Source organism: Bufo gargarizans, chromosome 5 (genome assembly GCF_014858855.1).
Source record: "Bufo gargarizans isolate SCDJY-AF-19 chromosome 5, ASM1485885v1, whole genome shotgun sequence".
NCBI classification, from domain to species: Eukaryota; Metazoa; Chordata; class Amphibia; order Anura; family Bufonidae; genus Bufo; species Bufo gargarizans.
The window spans coordinates 280,251,636-280,270,099 of NC_058084.1; the positions used below are offsets into that span (position 1 = coordinate 280,251,636).

General features: G+C 44.5%; 1 protein-coding gene across 2 annotated transcripts in view; it reads left to right on the forward strand.

Annotated features, from left to right (window-relative positions):
* Nucleotides 1-240: 240 nt before the first annotated feature.
* Nucleotides 241-18,464, forward strand: part of LOC122938072 — a 116,915-nt gene continuing 98,691 nt past the window's right edge. The window contains exons 1-6 of one of the 2 annotated variants that reach the window (XM_044293356.1): nt 339-389; nt 3,452-3,523; nt 4,233-4,287; nt 12,958-13,026; nt 15,113-15,131; nt 16,862-16,939. In XM_044293356.1, the coding sequence (XP_044149291.1) occupies nt 15,113-15,131; nt 16,862-16,939 (97 nt within the window). In that variant the 5' untranslated portion in view covers nt 339-389; nt 3,452-3,523; nt 4,233-4,287; nt 12,958-13,026. Of the gene's footprint in view, nt 390-3,451; nt 3,524-4,232; nt 4,288-12,957; nt 13,027-15,112; nt 15,132-16,861; nt 16,940-18,464 lie in introns of both variants that reach the window. The other variant, XM_044293355.1, reaches the window with a different exon arrangement.

Below are 18,464 nucleotides of genomic sequence, written 5' to 3' on the forward strand. Positions count from 1 at the left end.
CTAGTGGTTTGTAATAGGTACTAACCTGGATGACTGATTTACATTATAGAGTAATAACAGATGGAGACACCAGCCAATAGCTGCCATTCATGTTAGAAAAAGTGCACCACTCCCATTTCCAAGTTTTTATTCCAAACCGTGTCCTCAAATAAGCAGGTTTGTGTGACCTGATCACGTGCAAGTACGTCGGCGCCGGAATGGTCACGTGGTCGGAATGACGTTAGAAGCGTATAACTAGCCCTAGACTTTAGCCTGTCACATGACATGGTCACGTCACATGGTCTTTGCGGCGCATGGAGATTAGACGCAATAATCCTGTTGTAGGAACTAGCTCTGTTTCATGGGAATCGAGACTCTGGCCTATACTCTGTCCCCTTCGACCTGTTAACGTGAGTACTACGTGGGAGGATGGGCGCAGTAGTACTGAAGGGTTGAGTCCTCGCCATGCGTTCTTAGCTCTATCTTGGATGGCGTCGTATGCTGTACACGCTTAGGTTCTGTTGCCTTTGTAAAGCGCAAGTGCACTTACCGTTCGGTGTATTCACCTATGGCTGGTGCTTTGCATGCAGCCATCTTTGATCGGGGATTGCAGTAGTTTCTGAGTCTGGGGGTCATGTTTTACATAGTAAATCGTGTGGCCCTGTTTTACCTCCTCTTTAGTAGAGAAATACTGCAAGTTTTAACCGAATATTAAAATGGCTTATATGTCACTTGTCATGTTTTGTCCACACAAGCATCTGTGTCTATACTGTCCCCCAGCTGACCTAATGGAGGGCCCCCTGTCGGTGAAGCACACCCACGCTCACCTGTCCATGGCCTGCAGATGGAGGTGACTGCTCCGGGGTACATATTTTGCGCAGATGGCTGCGTCTGGTGCATGCACATACACAGGGGGCTCTGCTGCCTGTTTCTGCGAATGTGCTGGACGCATACATCTTGCTCAGAGTAGATAGTAGCCAGGGGAAGAGGTCGCCATCATCTTATGGGCGTGGAGGGTGACGGGTAAGTGTTTGGCGGACGGTATACAGTCATGTATCTTTGTAAGACGCATATCTGACTGTATGGTGGTTTGACAAATTCCATTAGAAAATGGCCAACCCCTTTAAAGGGAATCAGTCACTGGGATTTTGTGTATAGAGCTGAGGACATGGGCTGCTAGCACATCCGCAATACCCAGTCCCCGTAGCTCTGTGTGCTTTTATTGTGTTAATAAATTAAAAAAAAAATATATATATAATATATATATATATATATATATATATATATATATATTATAAACCTGCGATATGTCCTGTCTCCTCCATGCTTGAGAGATGAGTCCAGAGTTCTGACTCTGAGCCCAGCACTGCCCCGCATCATCCGAATCCGAAGCCTGTCACCTGGATTTTATAGAGCTGAGGACATGGGTTGCTAGATGGCTGCTAGCACATCCGTAATACCCAGTCCCCATAGCTCTGTGTGCCTTTATGGTGTAAAATATAAAACAAAATGATTTTATAGATATGTAAATTAACCTGAGATGAGTCCTGTCTGCTCCATGCTTCAGAGATGAGTCCAGCCACACCCACTGTGAAGGAGCCCAGCACCACCCTGGATCCTCCGAATCTCCTCCTTACTCCCTGAGGTCACAAAGCTAGCACACAGTAATCTTGCGATGCGCGAGCAAACGCATGCGCAATTCGTTCCCTGGGGCTGATGCCAGCTCAGGGAAGGAACAGTGTGCTAACACTGCGCATGCGCTAGCTCGCGCATTGCGAGATTACGGCGCTCTAGCTTTGTGACGTCCGGGAGCAAGGAGGAGATTCGGAGGATCCAGGGTGGTGCTGGGCTCCTTCACAGTGGGTGTGGCTGGACTCATCTCTGAAGCATGGAGCAGACAGGACTCATCTCAGGTTAATTTACATATCTATAAAATCATTTTGTTTTATATTTTACACCATAAAGGCACACAGAGCTATGGGGACTGGGTATTGCGGATGTGCTAGCAGCCATCTAGCAACCCATGTCCTCAGCTCTATAAAATCCAGGTGACAGGCTCCCTTTAAACCATGTAAAATAAGACACCAGGTCACTACCGTTGTGTGCATGAGCCCCAATAGTGTATATACATTCAAGCAGCAGAAGACAAACCGTAGAAATGTCTGAGTTTTTTTTGTTTTGTTTTTTACTGAAAACTGGTTGCAGATCTGTTAGGGTACATGCAGACAACAGTGTAGTTTATGCAGATTTTTGTGCGTTTTCACTGCAATTCTGTACCAAATCCACATGTGTTAATTGCAGATCTTGTCATCGATTTTGATTCAGATTTGCCCCAGAACTCGCCCTTTGTATTACAAAGGGTGAAACCTGCACTGAAAATCCGCACAATTGCCTTACTGCATATTCCAAAATCCAGATTCCACATTGTAGGTCAGTTTTTGAAAATCTAATTTACTAGCTGCTATTTTGCTATGCTGCAGATTTTTTGCATGCAAATCTGTGTGTAATACGCAGTGTGTGCATATATTCTTATGTTTGATTGGTAATCATACATGCAGTGCAGTAACATGGGCTCACAAGTGCCCGTAGCCAGGGGAACTGACCTCATCCCGCAAGCTGTACTAAGTGCAATAATACAGGAACACCTTTTGGAACAGTCATTTGTGTGTGGTTACTCCTCCCTGTCCACCTGCTGTTTGTCTGCAATCTGGTCCAGGAATGCGTTCAGAGCCCTGAGCGCTTGTACATAATGAGGAGGACTGCAGGATATGTCCACTGCTACTTTGTAGGTGCACAGCGGGGGGCATGGGAGAATATATCCACCTACATAAGATCCTACCATATCAGTAGAGAGGGTGCATGTTATCTGAAGTCGTGTAGCTTTGAGTCTATAAGGCCTCTTGCACACGAACGCAATACGCAAACGCCCACTGTGAGGCAGCCGCAGCGGATCGCAAAAAGTTCTATCTTTTTGTGGAACGGAAGCACTCCGTAGTGCTTTCGTACGGTTCCGTTCCGCGCCAATCCGCCTCTTTGGATTTGGAGACCCATTGAAGTGAATGGGTCCGCATCTGTGATGCGGAATGCACACTGAACAGTGTCCATGTATTGCGGATCCGCAAATGCGGTCCGCAGTACGGCCACGGAGCGCACACGTTAGTGTGCAATAAGCCTAACTTCAAGGGTGTAAATCTTTAGAAGAGAAGATATTAAAGGGGTATTTCAGGACTTTACCACTAGATAGGTCACCTATGCGGTCTGCTGCCCACTTGTACATTTCTGAAATGGAAACAGGCCGTTCTTTTCACATGTAGTGTGCTCCAGTAGATAAAAAAAATATCTTTCTTGAGGGGAGCTGGTTAGTATATTTGGTAAAAAAAAAAAAAATGGATTCCTTGCACATCCGACCTGGTCTGCATTCAATCATGACAGTCCGCAGCCCAGCTGAATTTTTGTTTCTGTTGTTTTGCAGGACCATATTGGCACAATGAGTGTTCACAGGAAAGTCTCATCTGTGAAAAAGAAAAAGTCATACTTTTGTAAGGTATGTGGTAATGGTTGTATATTTTACCTGTTGACTCCAGTGTAGAAAACTGCTACGTACAAAACGGTATTATTTGTTGCGGTTTTCCATAGAAGCAGTTTGAGAGAGATTATATATTTTTTTTTTTTTTTTTATTACTGCTCTTGCTCTAGTTTTAGTACAATATTGTAAAAATGCCTATTGTCCGCAAAACGGACAAGAATAGGACATGCTATATGTTCTTTTTGCGGGCCCACGGAACGGTGCAGCGGATGCGGACAGCACACTGAGTGCTGTCCGCATCTTTTACGGCCCCATTGAAGTGAACGGGTCTGCACCCGAGCCGCAAAAACTGCAGCTTGGATGCGGACCCGAACTACGGTTGTGTGCATAAGAGCTAATAAAGATATTTGTTATTAATATTGAGTGGAGGTGTGGCTTAGTGGTGTTGAGCATTTGAGTACGAGCACACTTGGAATACATGGTGTACCGATTAGTGGTGGAGTTAGTGGATTTTTACAGAATGTTTTACAAAACCACTTTCACATGCTGCAGAAAACAAGATCTGAGCCATGTTCCAGATATGCAGCAGACTTTCTTATTGTACTATGTTCTGTTTTAGATGGGTTTAGCTTTTACGGTCCATTAATCTTCTGTTGTTAATTGCAAAACTAAGGTTATTATCATCAAATATTCTCATGCATTAATTCTGCCACCTATGTCGTTACAGAGGACCTGCCCCCTCGCCTGACACGTCTGTTTTAGTAACTTCTTGCATTATCCAGGTAATAACCATTCTGGAGCCTCTGTTCTTAAGACACTGACTGCATAGTGTCAGAATGTGCAGGGACACCCCCACAACTGGTAGTTCCCAGCTGGACCCTAATTGCCAACTGATGGCGTGCATTCATAATCTACTGGCAGGAATAATAAAGGGATAGGACATCATAGAAGAATATATGCTCCAGAATTTTTATTGCATGGTAAATGTAAGTGATAGCTAAAATGGACTATTCAGGAGAGGTTACAGATCCTCTTTAAAGGGGCTGTCCAGCTTTGGGAGCCTTTCTTTCTACCCCCCCCCCCCCTTTCTGGACCTGCACAGGGATGCATACTTACCTGCTGTCCTTTGTTCCCCTGTTGATGCGCTATGCTCCCACTTGTAAACCTCTGGTTGAGTGTGGGTCACATGTACTGCTGCTGCCACTGACTCCACAAAGTGATTTCTAGTGATCTGCTGTTTTGAGGCACTTGTCACTGCCGTGACCAGCCATTTGAAGTCAAGTGGAAGTTTACAAGTGGAGCCTGGAGTACATCAAGGGCAAAAGAGGACCCAGAACCGAGTGGCTGAGAGCAGGTAAGTATACGTCCCTCCTTGTGTCTGGAGAGGTGAGTGGTTAGGCATAAAGGCTCCCAAAGATTGACAACCCCTTTAAAGGGAATCTGTCACCACCTAAATGTAAACTAAACCAGTGTTCCTCAACTCCAGGGCTCACCTGCCGCTCATGATTTGAGAATATCCCACAGAATAAATACCTGTAGTAAGTCCTGATGCATTGAAACAGATTCGATCACCTACTGAATACTAAGTAAATCCAGAAAACATGACTGGCAGGTGGGCCCTGGGGACCGGAGTTAACCACCTCAGCTCCCCTAGCTTAAACCCCCTTAATGACCAGACCACTTTTTACACTTCTGCACTACGCTATTTTGACAGTTTATTGCTCGGTCATACAACTTACCACCCAAATGAATTTTACCTCCTTTTCTTCTCACTAATAGAGCTTTCATTTGGTGGTATTTCTTTGCTGCTGACATTTTAACTTTTTGTTATTAATCAAAATTTACAGAATTTTTTTTGCAAAAAAAAGACCTTTTTTCACTTTCAGTTGTAAAACTTTTCAAATAAAACTACATTTCTATATACATTTTTCTATAAATGCATTGTTCTACATGTCTTTGAAAAAAAAAAAAAAAATGCAATAAGTGTATATTGGTTTGCACAAAAGATATAGCGTTTACAAACTATGGTACAAAAATGTGGCATTTTAGGGGCCCTAATACGTGAAGTTTTGAAATCCAAATGTGTAAAGAAAAAAATGCCCTGTGAAATCCTAAAGGTGCTCTTTAGAATTTGGACCCCTTTGCCCACCTAGGCTGCAAAAAAGTGTCACACATGTGGTATCGCCGTACTCGGAAGAGATATTTCTCTCACCCAGCATAGGGATCTGTAAAAAGACACCCCAAAACACATTGCCCAACTTCTCCTGAGTACGGCGATACCACATGTGTGACACCTTTTTGCAGCCTAGGTGCGCAAAGGGGCCCAAATTCCTTTTAAGAAGGGCATTTTTAGACATTTGGATTCCAGACTTCTTCTCACGCTTTAGGGCTCCTAAAATGCCAGGGCAGTATAAATACCCCATTTTGGAAAGAAGACACCACAAGGTATTCCGTGAGGGGAATGGCGAGTTCAAGTTAGCGGAAATTTATTTATTTATTTTATTTTTTTCCTCTCACTAAGTCTCCCTTTCCGCTAACTTGGGACAAAAAGTTCAATCTTTCATGGACTCAATATGCCCCTCAGCGAATACCTTGGGATGTCTTCTTTCCAAAATGGGGTCATTTGTGGGGTGCTTGTACTGCCCTGGCATTTGAGGGTCTCCACAATGATTACATGTATGGCCAGCATTAGGAGTTTCTGCTATTCTCCTTATATTGAGCATACGGGTAATGAGATTTTTTTTTTTCTTTCCCGTTCAGTTTTTTGGGCTGAAAAAAATTAACGGCACAGATTTCTTCATTCGCATCGAATGTGGATGAAAAAATCTCTGCCCAAAAAAAGAGGGGAAAGGCGTCTGCCAGGACATAGGAGCTCCGCCCAACATCCAAACCGACTCAGCCCGTATGCCCTGGCAAACCCGACTTCTCCATTCACATCAATCGATGTGGGTGAATAAATCATTGCCGGGATTTATTTTATTTATTATTAATTTTTTTTTATATACAAAGTGTTTGCCAAAGCATATGAACACTGCACCTCAGCTCATAAGCCTCGGCAAACGTATCTTTTTTTTACTGCAGAGGAGAAATCTCGTCTTGCAGCGCCGCATACACCGACTTTTGTGTAATCTGACAGCAGCATCAGTGCTGCAGCTGGTTCATCGGTTGGTCCACCTAGAAGGTAAAAAAAAAACAGGCCGCAACGCAATAAATTTCTTAACATTAACTTTATTGAACTTTTGGAACAGAACATTAACTTTTTTGCTTACCAGTGATTTTTTATTTTATTTTTGTTTTGCTTTTTTTTAACCTTTTTATAGGACAAACCTCTCCTTCCCCATGGGGAAGATGTGCAAATCGCCCAAAGATGTGGCGAATTACATTATGCACTTTGTCCCAGGTGAAAGGAGAGGTTTGCAGCAGCCCTGTGTGCCTGTCCTGTGAGATGTGATCCCTATGCTAAGTGTACCTGTGTGTGGTACTTCCAGAAACGCTCCCCTAAGCATAGGGCAGGGTAGTCAGGACAGAAATAGTGGGTGTCACGCCTTATTCCACTCCTGCTACAGACACAACTTTTTTTTCGCGGTGGCGCTTGGGTTGAGGTACTAGCAACGACATTGGGGAAATGTCGCTCGTGTAGATGGCTCGCTACACTGGTGGTTGGGGCCACGGAACCTCCTGGATACAGGAGGTTCTCGATGATCTCTTCCTGAAATTTGAGGAAGGATCTTGTTCTCCCAGCCTTACTGTAGAGAACAAAACTATTATACAGTGCCAATTGAATTAAAAATACAGACACCTTCTTATACCAGCGTCTGGACCTGCGGGAAAGTAAATAAGGAGCCAACATCTGGTCATTAAAGTCCACCCCTCCCATGAGCAAATTATAGTCGTGGACCAAGAGGGGCTTTTCAATGACACTGGTTGCTCGTTCAATTTGTATTGTCGTGTCTGCGTGAATGGAGGAGAGCATGTAAACGTCACGCTTGTCTCTCCATTTCACTGCGAGCAGTTCTTCGTTACACAAGGCAGCCCTCACCCCCTTGCAAGACGGGTGGTAACGAGCTGTTGGGGGAAGCCCCGGCAACTAGATCATGCGGTGCCACAGCAGATAATCTGTTCTAAAAACAAATGCCTGAAGAGGGGCACATTTGTGTAAAAATTGTCCACATAAAGATGGTACCCCTTGCCAAATAAGGGTAACACCAAGTCCCAGACTGTCTTCCCACTGCTCCCCAGGTAGTCAGGGCAACCGACCGGCTCCAGGGTCTGATCTTTACCCTCATAGACTCGAAATTTGTGCGTATAGCCTGTGGCCCTTTCACAGAGCTTATACAATTTGACCCCATACCGGGCGCTCTTTCTTGGGATGTATTGTTTGAAGCCAAGGCGCCCGGTAAAATGTAGAAGGGACTCGTCTATGCAGATGTTTTGCTCGGGGGTATACAAATCTGCAAATTTGGTGTTAAGGTGGTCTATGAGGGGCCCAATTTTGTGGAGCCGGTCAAAAGCTGGGTGGCCTCTGGGACGAGAGGTGCAGGAAACGCAGGATAGTCTCAAATCTTGTCCTGGACATGGCAGCAGAGAACATGTGCATGTGATGAATTGGTTTTGTGGACCAATATGACCGCAATTCATGCTTTTTTGTTAGACCCATGTTGAGGAGAAGGCCCAGAAAAGTTTTAAATTCGGAAACTTGGACGGGTTTCCACCAGAAAGACTGGGCATAAAAGCTTCCCGGTTTGGCGGCTATAAATTGAGTGGCATACCAGACCACAAGTCCAAGAGCTCTGCAGTCAAGAACAAGCTTAAAAAACTGTGCCGATCCGATCTGAGCTGTCTCAACCCGAACTCCAGACTGGGCGATGAAAGGGGGAACTACTGGTGTGGCTGAAGTTGGGGGGGGGGGGGGGCTGCCAATCAGGGTTTGCCAGCACCTCAGGGACTCTAGAGGCTCTACGGGCCTGTCTGTGCGGTGGCTGCGACGGGGGAACTACTGCACGTGCCACTGTACCAGCTTCAACTGCCCTTCTTGTGCTCGCCACTTCACCATGTTGTGCTGGTACTAGGTCCAGGATGGGCTGCGCTGCTGGTGTATGCGTCACCACATAATCCGACAGCGCCAGCCCCACTCTGCTGCCCTTGAAGCAGATCCTGCGCAACCTGTGGTCTAGCAACACGTGGTCAGGTACGCCTGGTGGTATCAGGGACCTCAACCTTATTGTCCAAACTTTGGGTCAGACTGCCACTGCTTTCTACAGGTTCGTATTCTGACCCGCTGGATTCATTAGATGAGGGTTCCCATTCCTCATCCGACTGGGTCAGAAGCCTGTAGGCCTCTTCAGAAGAATACCCCTTACTTGCCATTTGGTCAACTAAATTTAGGGGGTATTCCCTGAGACTACCCAAGAAAAAAAGCAAGCCTGTCTTACAAATGGGAGGCTAGTGAAGTACCGGAAGCCGCAGCGATTGTTAAAAAATATTATAAATAAATTTTTTATCGCTGCAGCGCTTGTAAAGTGATTGTGCAGTGATAAAAAAAAAATATATATATATATATATATCTCTCTATATCTCTATCTATCTATCTTGTCACTGTGGCGGGGCAGGCGTAGGTGAACGCACGTGTGGGCGACCGATCAGGCAAACACTGCTTTTTGGGTGGAGGGGAACTAAGGTGACACTAATACTATTATAGATCTGACTGTGATCAGTTCTGATCACTTACAGATACTATAAAAGTACCAATGCTGATTAGTGATACGCTAATCAGTGACTGCGGTGCGGTGGGCTGGGCTCTAACCGATGTTAACTACCTAACAAAGGGGCCTAAACTAACCTAACCGTCAATACTAGTGGGAAAAAAAAGTGACCGTTTACACTGGTCACTTTTTTCCCCTTTCACTAGTGATTTGACAGGGGTGATCAAGGTGGTGATGGGGGGGGTGATCTGGGGCTGTAGTGTACTGTTGGTGTGTACTCACTGTGATGCCTGCTCCTCTGCTGGGACCAACCGACGAAAAGGACCAGCAGAGGAGCACAGAAGCCATTTAACACCTTATATTTATAAATCTAAGGTGTTAAATGGCTTCTGATTTTTATTTTTATTTTTTAAGTCACTAACTTCTCCTGTAACGATTCCCGGCCCGCACTGCGCATGTGCCGGCTCTGCCCGAAATCTTGCGTCTCGCGGGGAGACTTTTGCACTGGCCACTAAGCTTGATAATAGACGCCACTTCTAATTCTGCCTGTAATTACATCACCTCTGTGTACAGATAACACAGGATCCTCCGTTCACTATAGGTGATTGTCAGAGTTTATCTGTTCTTTCCTTGTACAATGACTTCTGCACAGGACACAGAGCATGCCCAGAAAACTCTCCCATAGAAGTCAGTGAGGTCCCCTCCTCTGAATTTTTGTAATGCTCTAAATGTGGTTGAGAACAGCCCAGGCAAGATGGCAGCCCCCATAATTGTGTAAAGAAAATAGAATAAAACATCTGCCATCAGAAAATAAGTTAATGTGTTGCTATCTGGTTTTAACTGGCAGATAAGATTTTTGGTGACACATTTCTTTTTAAGTATAGTGAAAAAAATTTGTTTTTTTATTTTTAAATTGTACCATACGTTTGGACGGTCTCCCTGTTGACTTCTAAATGTTTCACATTCAGCAACTGGGAAAAACAAAGAACAGCCTTGATAAGACAAGCTACAGAGACAATCACAGTATTCAAATTCCTAGGATCCAAGCCAAGCCTGTTACTGCAGATCACAACAATCCTAAGTGCACCGAGGGTGGCTCCAAGTTGGTTTGTGCACCCTTGTTCTTCCGGCTTCTTTTGCCAGCTCCTCCATCCGTTCTTTGACAGGGATAGGTTCTGGCATAGTCATCCTGCCTGTTTTTGTTAGTCAAGAAAGAGAAGGATTTAGAGGCAAATGGATGTATAGAGTGGCTTTAGCCCTCCCTCAGTGCACTTAGCTGCTAATCTGCATATGGATCACAAAGGGAAATGTTTGATTAGTCAGCTGAACTAGCCTTACTGGAGGGAATGTGTCATAGACTGGGGTTTTACCCTGGTGGATATTCCTTGCGCTGCTGTTGTAAATTGGCGCACAGTCTTCTGGAGGATGCACCTAGACCGAAATCTGTGGCAGCTTCCAGCTGTTTTAGATTTCAGTCATATGCAAAAAAAAAAACTAGAGTAAAAAGATAAATGGCGGCTTAGTATAGATACTCCCCATTCTTTGAAAAGTGGCACATTGGCGTTTTCCGACTTTTTTAATATCGGGGAAAACCGGTTTGGAAGAAATAATAAATTCCCCCCCCCCCCATTGTCTGGTTTAACAGTGAATTTCCCGGTGACAGATTTATTTGTTCCATCTGGCTATGGTATATGGATAGGATATGCCTTTAAATGTCTGAAAGGTGCGGGAAGCGAGCCAGAATAATGTTTGTACTTAAAAGTGTTCTAAGAAGAGCTGTTGTCGCTAGGGCTGCAACGATTAATCGATGTAATCGATTATATTCGATAACTGGATTCGTTGTCGACGAATCCAGTTATCGAATAATCGCCGATTCGTTGCTATTCGGGCGGGCGGGCGGTCGCTGCATCTTTATTTTACCTTTTTACAATGACGCTCCCGCTCCTGTAACAGCCAGGCAGAGCGGACGGCGGCGTAACGTCACTCACTCACGTGACACACCTGCTCCGCCTCCTTCATTCATGAAGTGGGCGGAGCAGGCGCGTCACGTGATTGAGTGACGTTACGCCGCCGTCCGCTCTGCCTGGCTGTTACAGGAGCGGGAGCGTCATTGTAAAAAGGTAAAATAAAGATGCAAGCATCGGGGCCGGGGCTGTTAGGGGGAAGGGGGAGGGGGGGATCTGTCTATGGCACTGCTATGGGAAGGGGGGTCTGTGTATAGCACTGCTATGGGGAGGGGGGAGGATCTGTCTATGGCACTGCTATGGGGAGGGGGGAGGATCTGTCTATGGCACTGCTATGGGGAGGGGGGGTCTGTGTATAGCACTGCTATGGGGAGGAGGGGGGGTCTGTGTATGGCACTGCTATGGGAAGGGGGGTCTGTGCACTGTTATGAGGAAAGGGATCTGTGCACTGTTATGCCCATAACAGTGCACATATCCCCCTCTCCATAACTACGCCGTCCACAGATCCCCCTCTCCATAACTACGCCGTCCACAGATCCCCCTCTCCATAACTACGCCGTCCACAGATCCCCCTCTCCATAACTACGCCGTCCACAGATCCCCCTCTCCATAACTACGCCGTCCACAGATCCCCCTCTCCATAACTACGCCGTCCACAGATCCCCCTCTCCATAACTACGCCGTCCACAGATCCCCCATAACTACGCCGTCCACAGATCCCCCTCTCCATAACTACGCCGTCCACAGATCCCCCATAACTACGCCGTCCACAGATCCCCCATAACTACGCCGTCCACAGATCCCCCATAACTACGCCGTCCACAGATCCCCCATAACTACGCCGTCCACAGATCCCCCATAACTACGCCGTCCACAGATCCCCCATAACTACGCCGTCCACAGATCCCCCATAACTACGCCGTCCACAGATCCCCCATAATAGTGTCGTCCACAGATCCCCCATAACTACGCCGTCCACAGATCCCCCATAACTACGCCGTCCACAGATCCCCCATAACTACGCCGTCCACAGATCCCCCATAACTACGCCGTCCACAGATCCCCCATAATAGTGTCGTCCACAGATCCCCCATAATAGTGTCGTCCACAGATCCCCCATAATAGTGTCGTCCACAGATCCCCCATAATAGTGTCGTCCACAGATCCCCCATAATAGTGTCGTCCACAGATCCCCCATAATAGTGTCGTCCACAGATCCCCCATAATAGTGTCGTCCACAGATCCCCCATAATAGTGTCGTCCACAGATCCCCCATAATAGTGTCGTCCACAGATCCCCCATAATAGTGTCGTCCACAGATCCCCCATAATAGTGTCGTCCACAGATCCCCCATAATAGTGTCGTCCACAGATCCCCCATAATAGTGTCGTCCACAGATCCCCCATAATAGTGTCGTCCACAGATCCCCCATAATAGTGTCGTCCACAGATCCCCCATAATAGTGTCGTCCACAGATCCCCCATAATAGTGTCGTCCACAGATCCCCCATAATAGTGTCGTCCACAATTTGTTTTAATATGGCCTTTGAACATAATTTTTCAAGTAAGATCATATAAACCTCTCTGTTTTGTAATTTTGTCGTTTTTCCCGATTAATCGATTAATCGTAGAAATTAATCGGCAACTAATCGATTATTCAAATAATCGTTAGCTGCAGCCCTAGTTGTCGCCTCACTCTGTATGAATAGGGCATAAGTTTTACTACAAATAATCCACTCCACCCAGTTTTTATCCTGCCATGATACGGAATTTCTACCTCTCCCCAGGTTTGCAGAGTGGCGTGCCTAAACACATATGGCCTCGATTCTCACTACAAAGATGAAGAACATAAAAAGGTAATGCTACGTGTGACATAAGCAGCCCGATATCGGGAACTTTTCTTCGTCATGTGTTCCCATCATTTCATCACATTTGGTTTGTAATGTTCTCGTAACTGAGGTGTATGTGACACTCGCTTCAGTTTTAAGCGTTATCTTTGTACACTCTTACATAAGTAGTTTTTTTCCCCGTACTGCCTGAAGAGGATCTGAAGTGGTTAGGCGTCCTGGCTAACTAATGTGCAATATCCACCCTCTGTACTCTACATTAATGCGGTTCTCCTAACCAGCATGTTATCTGGAAGATACTACATTGCCTGCAACATTAAGAGAATTGTAATAAGCAGTGTGTCATATGAGCGTCTACTGTATAGTCCTTGCGATGGACTATAACAAGTGGGGTTTGTGCCTTAGACCAACCATTATTCATTTGTACCTGACAGTACAGCTAGTGTGAGACCTGCAGTGTTGCACATTCCGCACCTCTGAGACTCTATATTATTGGGCTACATGTGCCCAATTCACGATGTCGGCCTGATGCGAGATGGCTTCCAAGAAGAATGTGTATTAAATCTCATCTGGCAAGAAGAGCTGGTTTCTAGGCACATGTATGATAAACTCTGGTTTTGGATGTAGACCTCATTGACATTCTTCATGGCTGCAGTGGTTTAACCACTGTGACATGACATTGGCTAAATACATAGGGCCAGATTTATCATTACTCTGACAGCTCCCTCCACTTTCACATATGGCTAAAGTCTGTTTTAGCCAAGTCAGATTTATGATCGGCCCTTTAAGACTGTAATAAATGTGGTTTGACGGTAGCAGTTTATCTGTCAGTAAGCGGCTTTACAAAAGTCGCAAGACTTTACGAAAAAGTCGCATGGTCTATTAAAAAGTCTCATAAGGTAAGCATGGTCCTCACTGGAATGGAGTTGCGCATTTTTTTGTGACTTTTTAAATAGTCCCAATAGTAAATCTGTCTAGAGATTCATTTACATAAGAAAACACCCCCACTTTCAGAAAACTGGTGAGCAGAAGTGCAGAGCAAAAAAAAGTCGCAGATTTGTGCGCAGTTTTAGCGATTGTGCATTATTCTGACTTGCGCTAATGATAAATCTGGCCCATAATGTCTAAAAGGGATTTATTTTCATCAAAAACAGAAGTGTAATCTTTTGCAGAGTGCACTCACATGGATCAGTGACCACAGTAACACATACTGCAGCTGTGTGTCGTGCTCCTAAGACTCTTCATTACTTTCCATAAGGTGTCCATTGGTCTTTGACCAGAATAGCGTGGCTGCTGCGCTATTCTATCCAGTAAAAGAAACAAAACCTGACACCCATTATAAATCTCTCTTTTGGGATCTGTCACATCTATTACGTCTCCTGTGTAAATGGAAGCTGTGACACCAGTGTGACAGAGGTACAAATTATTTACAAAACTCAAAATATACTGCTCATTCATTCTAATGGCGTAATGACATTCAGTAATCTTTTTTTTAACTTGGTGGTAAAGCAGCAGTGTAATATGCAAGTACAGCTACCTCATGTACTAAAAACAGGCTGAGCTGTCAAGCATTTGCCAGTTTGGCTTTTATGACTAGTCAGAAAACCTTTAGGCATATTTCACGCGAGCGATACGGAATATGTTTTGCAGTCAAGTTTAATCCGTTTCATCTGCGATTTGTGTTGGATGCAATCAGTTTTTGATGAGTTTTTCACGCGCTTGATGAAAAACTGAAGAATATTTCTTAACATCTCCCAGCAACAATGAGTGAAAAATGCATTGCATCTGGATGCCTTCTGTTTTTCTTGGAGGCTCCATTCAGTTCTACGGGGCAGGGTTACTTGAAAAATTTGCAATGTAGAACATGCTGCGTATTTTTATTTTTTTCGGAAAGCACAGGTGATCACTCATAAACAATGCCCCGTTGAAATTGATCCGGCCAGAGAACTCGCTTTTGTGAAAAAGGCCTTATTTTTGTAAAGGAGAATATTTCACTTTAAAGTTTGATGTCCCCTCAATGTCAGTAGTGATATGTACAGTTATTATATTTATATTAATCTTCTGTTTCATTTTCGGTGTGAACTGACTCCTTAAGATGGAAGAAGCTTATTATGGTAAGTAAAGTATGACTTTATGCTCTAAGAAGGTTCTTTTTTGTGTGTTCTGCTTCATGTTTTGCATATGACTTATTTTTGTTCTAGGCACAACAGCTTGTTAAAGGTTTATCACAATATGTGATAAAATTGCAATTTCTTTTTAATGGGCTTGTGTTCATGTCTTCAAGAGTTGATTGTGAAGCAACCCCATGTAAACATTTGAAATAGGAGCGATAACGTTGACTGACGAAAAGGTGTATCAAGGAGACTAGATTCAGATGAAATCCTTCATCCCGTCACGATAGACTGGGTTGCGGTGATGTTAGAAGTTAAAACTTTTCTCTGAAGGTTCGAGTCTTTCATTTTTATTGGTAATTGGTGACAATTTGAGTCACCATTTACTGAAGACGTTTCAAAGAGTTTCACTAGGCAGTGTGTTCATTAAAAATAAATGAACGCCTAATAAATGGATTGAGAAGAAGAAAAATTTGCAATATTCTTCAGTAATGCATGTGAACAGTAAGCATTATTACTTCAGATGTATGTCTGAATTTAATTTAACTTTTTTTCTGCTTGAGGAAACATGGAAACATTCATGCTAGAAACAGCCGTCGCACTGCTTGCACGCACCCCCCCCCCCCCCCCCCCTCCTCTATACTTCCCTGAGTCCGCCCTACCCTCTCCTAATAACGCTCGCCTTTTTTAATTTTCTTGTAGTCATCTTATTAAATAAGGGATAGTGTACATTTTCTCTGGGACCTGACCACCCCCCCTCCCCCCTACACGATTGCTTCTTGCATATTTTACAGTCTATACTGGACCCAGTTGTTCATTGCTGGCACTGTATCTTTGCGCTGTTCATTTACCATTGTACCTGTATTATCTGTTTCTCCTTTTGTAAATCAATAAAAAGAAACGTCGGACACAGGCGTTAGGTTTTAATTTATAATGTATGTAGTACATATCAGCTAGGCAGTAGGTATCAAGCTATTCTATCACACACAGAGTTAAACATGGAAAACAAATCAATGTTGAAGAACTTGATGGTGTAGGCTGTGTTCTAGGCTCTAAAACTATATACGGCTATACAATACTCAAGGATTGCCTCTGAAATGATGAAGAACAGTTCTGTAAGCAAGTTAATAAAGATTCTTGGTAGTCATGGCGTCAGCTGATGTATATTATATGCATCATTTCAGTACTTTAGAAGAAAGGCTAAGCATTATGAAGGTTCATGGTTAGCGCTATGCGAACATTATACCCACGTATTGGGCAGCTGCATACTGCAGGCTGGACGGTTACAGTGCCAAAGACTACAGCCTGCTTAGTGCTGCTCCAAATGGCCCAACACCGTTCTTCTCCTGTGTGTCTCAGAGCATGCCCCTAACAGTGATTACTCCTCATCTACCCGAGTAATAATGCTGTGAAGATTTGCCTGGATCTTTAGTATGCAGTACTGTCTGCCATTACGTATTTTCATCTTTGGAAACCCTGGAGACCCTTTTGCGGAAACTAGTTTAAGAAATGCTGAGTTGGGGTAAAAAATATCTGCCTGTAATCATAGCTAAATACACATGGAGTGTGAAAACATTGGACCAAATCACCTTTTGTCATAGCCAGTTGAACTTTTTTAATATGTTCAGTAGTAAACTAGAGCAACGTCGAGTGCATTTCGTTAAAAATGATAGTATGTCCTAAACAATTTGTGAAGTCTTTATTAAAATGTAATGTTAACTGCTGTGTTGCAGGCCAGAAGTATGGGAAATGTTTTTATAGCTGTCTGCAAGATTATATTTTATGTCCAATGCGAACAGAACCACTTATTGGTAAGTTAATGAACTTGGGATCAATTCCATTTTAATAGAAATGTATCAGTAATAAAAGATGCATTCTGATACTTATTGACTGGTTTTGCAATATTTGGCTCCATTTTGAGTACAGTGGCCCCTCAAGTTGCAATATTACCGGTAATAGGTTCCAGGAAGACCATAGCTCTATTGAAAACTAGTAATTTGTTCCAAAGTCCCAACATTTTATCCCAGATAAGAGATGATGAATATTTAAGAAAAATAAGCAAATAACTAAGACATTTAAACCAAATCCTTACATTTAACAGTCAGGAGTAGATGCTGGAAGTTGTAACGCACTTTCTGTGATGACAGGAGCTTCTTCAGGATCCTGTACAGTGCACAGTACCAGAAAATTAAAATTGGAGAAGTGGCCTGGTAGCCTTGTACAGGGTCAGGCCTATTACTTTGAAGGAACGCTTTCCCCGATCTCGGCGAGAGGATGGTATTCCGGCCCTGGGAATGCACCTCTCCTGGGTCACATTTGATCACTGCATCTTATGGGTTAAATGTCTGCGTTCGCTATGATTGCTCATCGCAAACATAGCCACCAGGTGTCTGCTGTGTGAACAGCAAGCACCTGTGGTGTACGCTACGCTCCAGAGTGGGCTTGAACCTTAGAGAGGTGACATCCGTTGCACATATATGGATGATGTCATCAAGGGGTTAATGATCCCGAGAAGCATTAGTACAGCACTTTCAATGAGAGGGCTGTGCTCCCGCACACTACTTTCTCTTGCTTCCTGCCAAACGCCAGTCTTTGTGATCAGTGCAGGCAGGAGAGGAGGATGTGATCATTTCCGTTCATGGAGTAGACTGAGAAACACAGCCCTCTTCATGCTGAAGGTCCCCAGGCAGCAGGGAAATACATGAAGCTCTGACTTGGGGTCCATTCACACATCCGTAGAATGGTTGCGGAACGGATGCGGACCTGTTAATTCTCTATGGGGCAGAAATGGATGCGGACAGCACACAGTGTGCTGTCCGCATTTCCGGAGCGCGCCCCCGATCTTCCAGTCCGCGGCTCTGGAAAAAAATAGAACATGTCCTATTCTTGTCTGCAATTGCGGACAAGAATAGGCAGTTCTATAGGGGTGCTGGCCGCGTGTATTGCGGACCTGCAATACGCTACGGACGTGTGAATAGACCCTTAGTGTAGCAAAATTACCTTTTTGATGTCACCAGTGGGCGGAGTCAGACTAGTAAGGAGACTACACAGTGGGTACTATATTTTCTCGTACATTCCATTGGGGGACACAGACCATGGGTATAGCTTAGAGGTATTACTAGGAGGGACACTATGCAAAAACGAAGCTCCTCCTCCTCGGGCTATACCCCCAGACACCTCCAGGAGGACTTTAGTCTTTGCTTAGTGTCTGTCCAAGGAGGTTGACGCTTATTCTTCTCCTGTTTGTTATTTTTTTCTGTTTTCAGATGGGGACGCCGGTCAGCATTGCGCTTTCCTGGCCCCTGTGGAGTGTCTGCCACCGTCTTTCGACGTGTC